At 40.7% G+C, this 6,995-nt stretch overlaps 1 protein-coding gene across 8 annotated transcripts in view; it reads left to right on the top strand.

The window, feature by feature from the left end:
• Window positions 1-6,995, top strand: part of ACOX3 (acyl-CoA oxidase 3, pristanoyl) — a 38,152-nt gene that overhangs the window by 134 nt on the left and 31,023 nt on the right. Inside the window, exons 2-4 of one of the 8 annotated variants that reach the window (XM_069794502.1) lie at window positions 285-397; window positions 3,463-3,641; window positions 5,775-6,008. In XM_069794502.1, the coding sequence (XP_069650603.1) occupies window positions 3,474-3,641; window positions 5,775-6,008 (402 nt within the window). In that variant the 5' untranslated portion in view covers window positions 285-397; window positions 3,463-3,473. Of the gene's footprint in view, window positions 1-4; window positions 422-494; window positions 570-3,462; window positions 3,642-5,774; window positions 6,009-6,995 lie in introns of those variants that run through there. The other 7 variants (XM_069794519.1, XM_069794538.1, XM_009930982.2 and 4 more) reach the window with 7 other exon arrangements.

Genomic DNA, 6,995 nt, shown 5'->3' with positions numbered 1-6,995 from the left:
GCGTCCTTTCGGGCCCGGGCCGGGGCTCGGAAGCCCCCAGCGAGGCGGCCGCGGGCTGCCGCCTCACGGCGCAACGGCCGCGGCCAGGGCGGGCGGGAAGCGGCTCCTGTCAGCGCTCCCCGGGGAGCCGCACCTGCCGCCGTGTGGGGCGCGGCGGAAACTGCTGCGGTGCCGTCCCGCAGCTGAAAAATACGGGGTACCGGCCGCTCCCAGAAGCAAACGTCGGCTGGAGGATTTTTACCGAATTTACAGCTTCTGTTTGAGGAAGGTCTGTATCGTGACAGCGGCGACGGTACCTCAGCGTGGAAGCGCCTTCCTGAAAGCGGACTCGAAACTGGGAACGCTGACTGACCTGACAGGCACCCAGCGGCCCGACTCGTCAAGGAAACAAATCTCGGTACATTTTTCGTAGTAAAAACCAGTACATTACGTAGTCTTTATTTTTTTTCCCCGCCGAGCAGAAACGAGGCCCCGCCCTGAATTGAGACAGTTCAAATAGAGGTTGTGCAATGAAACCTCGAAGGACTCTTAAAGAAGCGGTTTACTTCCCTGCCTTTAAGCTCCCCGGTGTTGTCCTTCTCTGGGCAACTGCCATCACCAGTTTTTTATTTTATTTTATTTTCTAGCGGCTCTGCATTTGCGTGTAATGGTATTTCTGACGGAATAAGGGTACAATTTCGTTATTATTGATGGTTACCAAGTGTCTGAGCTGCGTTATTGTTATGCAAGACAGTTGATGATAATACACTGCAAACTGAAATATTCCCTTGTGGTTTGCGTACCGTTGTTGTCCAGTCATGAATTTGAATTGCTAGCAGGAGCACCTTCCACGTAAAAAGGTTTTCAACTCAGCATTTCTCAGTGAAATTGCAGCAGTTCTCAGCAAGTTGAAAGTAACATGCGTTATTTTTTATTGCCACATCCACACACAGATTTCAAAATGTCAGCGCAAGGCTGAAATTAACACGGATGTTATTCTTTAGGGCAGTCCTTTATTACTTCCCTATTGTTACTGTCTGTTTTGCTTTCCTAATTAGTTTTGAAACTGTTTGCTTGGAACCAAACTATATTAAAACATTGTGCGAAGACCAAGAGAGAAATTGAAATTTTTTTGAAGTACGGGATCCTTTTTTATGAACGCTTAAGTTTTCTCATTTGAGCAATCTCATTGATTTGCAATGTAAATAGATGCAACAACTGCAATATTTTGATGTAAATTTTTCTCTGTTCTGAGCCAGAAGCCTTGAACTTCTGCCCGATTCACTTGTTTTCCAGTTAGAAGAGTAATGTCTGTTTATTTGGCTTCAGGTTGAAATGCCCTTTCTTGATGCCTTTTTTTCCCCCCTCTCTTTTCTTTCCAAACCTGTTGCTCAATACTGGAACTGCACCTTCCTGGAACCAATTTGGAAGTCACATGCAGAAATACTATCCTGCAGTCCTCTTCTACTATGTCTGTACTGTCCAGAACTAGAAAATGACCTCCATAAGAGGATTAGTTTGAAAGAAAAGAAATGTAGCAAGGACATATATCAAGATGATGAGGAAGAAAATGTGATGGAAAAAGTAGAATACCAAACTAGTAGTTTCTGTACTTTTATCATGTTCATAGTCCATACTGAGCCCTTGGCCAACCCTGGACCTGGATGTTCTCCCACTACCTTTGAGAATTGCTTCTTCCAGCCAGTCCCCTTGTTAATGTGGCCAGCTTCTGTTCCCTGCCCGATCACTTTTGCATCTTGCAACCATAACACAGATCTCTGCCATCTGCATGAAGTGACAGAAATTGCTGGGTGTGATACAAGCAGGTAGCAGCAGAGGGGACTCCGCCATCTGCTTCTGAAAGCAGCAGAGGTATAAGCCTTTACTCCTTGGACCAGGTCATAACACAAAGCGACATTCCCCTTCCCTCCAAAGCCAGTGCGGTTGTACCCACAGATAATGAAATCTTGCTGGTTCTGTAAAGTTTTGCTGTGCGCTTGCATGACCCATATATATACACCACAAAATGCCAGCAGACTACATGGGGCCTTACTGCTTTTGATCACGTGCACAAGAGTCTGAGGCCAACTCGGCACAGAAAGAATAAGTGTATTCAGAAAAAAAAGTTTGGTGGCAAGACAGACTAAGAATGTTATAAGCCACCAAATAACAGAAATGCAAATTTAAACTTAGGGAAGAAAGAGGGAAGAATGAAGTGTGGTTGCAAAGTTCATACTTTGTTTTATTTAAAATTTATTCTCAAGTATGGCAATATGACACTTAAGTGCATACCTGTGCGCTTACAATTTTCCAAAACTGCATCTTCCGTGTAGAAGAAATGCCCTGTAGTTTTATATGTTTTGTAGAAGTCACTGCTGTGATAGTTTTATTTTACTTCATGTATGCAGGTTTAATCTGTACCTTTTACAGACCCATTGCAGACAGGGCCTCCTGCTTGTCCCATTTGCCTGTTCTATTCAAGTCAATGTTAGTGACGGACAGCATGTTGATATTGCTCTGGTTTAACAATTCTAAATGTTCTCACCATATCAAAGCAATGGAATAGTATACAGGGCTGGAGGAGTTTATGTTTCCCCTCTGTAAAGCCACCTATTTGTTTCTGAGCCACACTCCTAAAGGCCTGGGCAGATACACCCTGGTAGCATAGTGCTCACATAGCCAAGTAGATCTGTGGGAGCTAGCCCAGTTCTGGACAAGATAAATCAGGCAAAGGAGATGCAAATACGCAGAATTTTACAGAAGTTTGTTTCTTGCAATTGCAGTACATGAAATGAAGGTTTTATTACCCACTTACTCTTTCATATATTCAACCAGTGGAAGATAAGAACAGAGTTCCTGTTGTTTCCCTGATGTCTTCTGCCTTGTGTTTATGCATGAACAGTGGCTCATCACTTCAATTATATAAAACCAGACCTTAACATATAACCGACATGTCATTTAGTTAAAAGTTGTTTGAATGTTAACTAGTAATGTGGAGATAAAATAGGCATCTCCTGCATTTGGACAAGGCTTTGTATGCATGTTTGGGTGCTTTCATATTTTACTATTTTGCATTTAAGTTAGAAGCGAGTTAACAATTATTCACTATATGTTATTTAAGACGTTATTTTTTTGCCTGGATCTTTTATCTCATCGATGCCCTTTTCTTATTATGGAATATTAACCAATGGTGTCCCTCTTTCATATTTTGCTTATTTCAAAAGGTTTAGCTCATATTTTAATAACAAAGACCATGTTATTCATTTACATTTGATCAAAGGCAATTTTCTTCTTATCTTGTACCAAGCCAATTGAATTAGAAAAATGGAAGGGCAAGGTTTTAATTGGCTCTGCGCTGCTGTACTCATACATTCGAACAAGTCTGTGGATTTAATTAACAACCCTTTTGATTTCTTTTTATTATTAAAAATTAGACATCTGCGGTGCTTCAGTTTGTGATATATCTTTCCTTGTTTGATGCAGTTTAGCTAACTATGGCACCTACACTGAATCCGAGAGAACCCACTGGCAACCAAAGTTCATGGGAAACTTTGCTACCAGATTTCCCTAGAGGACCACTTTGCAAATATCGTAAAAAAGCTTCCTTTAACTGGAAGGAGATGGCAGTGTTACTAGATGGTGAAGATATCATCCAGCTTAAGGTAATCTTTGCAAGAATTGTAAGCATGTGTTAATTTTGGAGATATTAGTAGAAGCAAGTATGTGATTTTCAAAGGGAGGGTATTTACTTTAATAATACTCTGTAGATGTGCAGCGTGAAGAAATTGGTTTTGCACATCCAATTTTCAGAGCAGAACTGAACTTTTAAGCAATCTACTTTGCTGTCTCATAAGGCTCATGTTATTACTGAAAATCAGGACAGAGGAGACCAGCAGGTGCTATGTTACAGCATTCATTTCAAACAGAAAGAACTATATTCTACTGTATTTCTTTACTGTACTGTTTGCATTAATTCATATATCCCATGGTTTTACAGTGCACTTAAGCTGAGCTAAGTTCATGCCACTGTCAAACATAGTATATCTGTCTTCCTTTCACTGACATAATTTCCTGCAATCTGTGCTTGCATTAATGCTTCTGTGGCATTGCAGTTGGACAGATTAGCATGCCTACCTTGCTGAAAGCTAACCCTACCAAAAAAAAAAGAGGTTAATTGCAGCACAAGAGATGGTGTGGGTATGCATGACTTGGAGATGTAGGAGGAGACAGAACTGACTTTTTTGAAGGTGATGTAGATTTACATGGATTTAAGCTAATCTTGAACATTCACCATAATTATTAAAATCTTAAAAGGTGGATCAGAGAAATCAGAAATGCCTTGTTCTGCATCTGACTGATATGCTTAAGAGCATAGAAAAACCACAAGTGCCCTGTGTCTGAGGGCGTTTCAAAGCCGTGTGAGCAAGTAGTATTGTTCATACTGAGAAAGGTGTATTGGGTCTGTCTGAGACGGAGTTAATTTTCCCCATAGCAGCCCTCATAGTGTTGTGGTCTGTATTGGTAGCTAGAAAGATGTTGGTAACACACCAGTGTTTTGGCTACTGCTGAGCAGTGCTTGCACAGCAATGTACCCCCTGTCTTACCAGTAGGCTGGAGGTGGGCAAGATCTTGGGAGGGGACATAGCCAGGACAGCTAACCCAAACTGACCAAAGGGATATTCCATACCATATGACATCTGCTCAGCAGTAAAGGCTAAGTAAAAAGAGGAGGAAGGGGGGGCATTTGTTATTTATGTTTGTCTTCTGGAGCAACTGATACCTGTACAGAAGCTCTGCTTCCTGGGAAGTGGACGGACATCGCCTGCTAATGGGAAGTAGAGAATAAAATCTTTTGTTTTCCTTTGCTTTTGCACGAGACCTTTGCTTTTGCTTTATTAAACCGTCCTTATCTCGACCCATGAGCTTTTCATTACATTTTCTCTCCCCTGTCCAGCTGAGGAGTGGAGTGATAGAGCAGCTTTGGTGGGCACCTGGCATCCAGCCAGGGTCAACCACCATAAGAGGGAATTACCCTACCTTTCAAAGAAAAGCACAGGAATACTGGTTTTCTTCCTACTTATTGTGTCATTCTCTTCAGAGAGGAGGAAAGGGCTTTAAAAACCTTTTATAAAGATTTTGCCTAAGGCACTGCACTCTTTTTTCTAAATTACATGAAAAACAATTAAGAAGATGTGGATATCTTGAAGACACAGAGATCTGAAGTAAAAAAATGCCATAGTATATCATCTAACGAATTAAATAAAAAGATCCAAATTAAAACATTAAAAGATGCACATCCTCATATTGAATGGCTGCATATGATGGTTCCATTAAATGGAGTACGTTTTTGCTTTCACCTGGGAACAGAGCAATTGTGGTAGCTTAATGGCTTTACCATTATGGCATATTTCTAACTGGAGTTTCACCTTTATTCTCAGATTGAGGGCCATTGCCCTTTAGATCCTGCCGGCAGCTTCATATAGTGAAATTATGAAGCTGCTTGTAAAAAGCAAGTAAATTTTACCATACTGTTCTCTTACATTCAGAGTGAATCAGTCGCACACTTATTGCTTCATGTCAAAGGAGCTTTCATAAAATTTAGCTGCATGAACTGTATATATAATGACAGACCATTTACATATATATTTTTAATTCTCTGGAGTTTTGGCTTTATAAATTTACATCTTCCTATCAAATGATGTAATTTGAGGCCTAGTATTATCCTAGAAGAACTATAACTTTTTTCATTAATGCTCTTAGATCAACATTCTCATGTCAGTTTTTTCACCCTAAAGAACAGAATCTTCTCTGCTCTGGAAAGTGATCCTCTCTTTGCACATCGTCCTGGAGAAGATTTGTGCCGTGAGAAATATCAGGAGCTGACATTCCTGCGCTGCAAAAGGCTCTTTGAGTATGATTTTCTTACTCAGCAAGAGATCATAGAGAACCCATTAAAGATACTTAATATGGTCATCTGTGTAGGAATGTACGATTGGTCTCCGTGTCTCCAGTATTTCTTACATTGCGGTGTAAGTACATTTCGAAAGGTATAGTAGTGTATATTTGAATGTAAGTGTCTCATCATAGCGTAATTCCATTGCTTTCTGCCTATTTTATTAAAGCTATATCTTTTCCCAGTCCTTTGTTTTCAAAAATGAAGTTAATTTTAACTATTTAGAAGAATCAGATTGCTGTGGGATGAAGTTACTAGATCTTTGTCATTAAGACCTGTCTCCACTGGAATCCCACCTGGAAAGTAAAGGTGGAGCAGTATAGACAGAGCTACAGAAAGATATTTTGATGCCTACAGTTCCACCTTCTTTTGTCCCCTCCTCTGCTTCCTCTCTAGGGCAGCAGCAGCCAAAGAACTTGGTTGTTGGGTCCTATTTGGTGCCTATGTCTTTGCTGTAGATACAGGTATCAGAAACTCCCTTGCCTCACCCTCAGTGTGTTGATTCAGGGCAGAATCCTGAAGGAGCAGAAACCAGTGTAAAGTTTCTCACTGACATCAGTGGCTGGGATTCTGTTCGTCAGTTGCTTCCTAGATGAGTCTCTCAGAAAGAAGGCTTGACATAGCTGGGCAAATAATATTGGTTGAATTAATTCTTTATTACTATTCACATGGCAGGGGAGGGTCTGGGAGTGCTAATTTTGTTATGTGAATATCCATCTAGAAAAACTGAAGGTAGCTTTAAAAACAGTGGTTTTGTCTGATCTTGAAGCAGCTATCTTCAGTTCCTAATCCCTTTGCAATAAACCAAACTAGAATCGTCTTAAAGTTTTACTTTACTCAAGGGGATATCAGTAAGGACAAGTGGAAAGTGAGCTTATTAAGCATTTTTAAGAGTTTGCAATGAAGGCTTGAATAGGTTAGAGCTGTGAAAATTTCAGTCCTCTATAAAGAGGCCTTGACATGATTAAATCCTGACTTACCTCCTCCAGCTATAGTCTTAAGTAGTTGTTTACTGTGCAGCCTACTTTCCCTGGTCTCTTTAATAGAAATCACTATTACAAAT

The sequence above is a fragment of the Haliaeetus albicilla genome, chromosome 1 (assembly GCF_947461875.1).
Source record: "Haliaeetus albicilla chromosome 1, bHalAlb1.1, whole genome shotgun sequence".
NCBI lineage: Eukaryota > Metazoa > Chordata > Aves > Accipitriformes > Accipitridae > Haliaeetus > Haliaeetus albicilla.
This window is presented reverse-complemented; position numbering and strand designations above follow the sequence as displayed.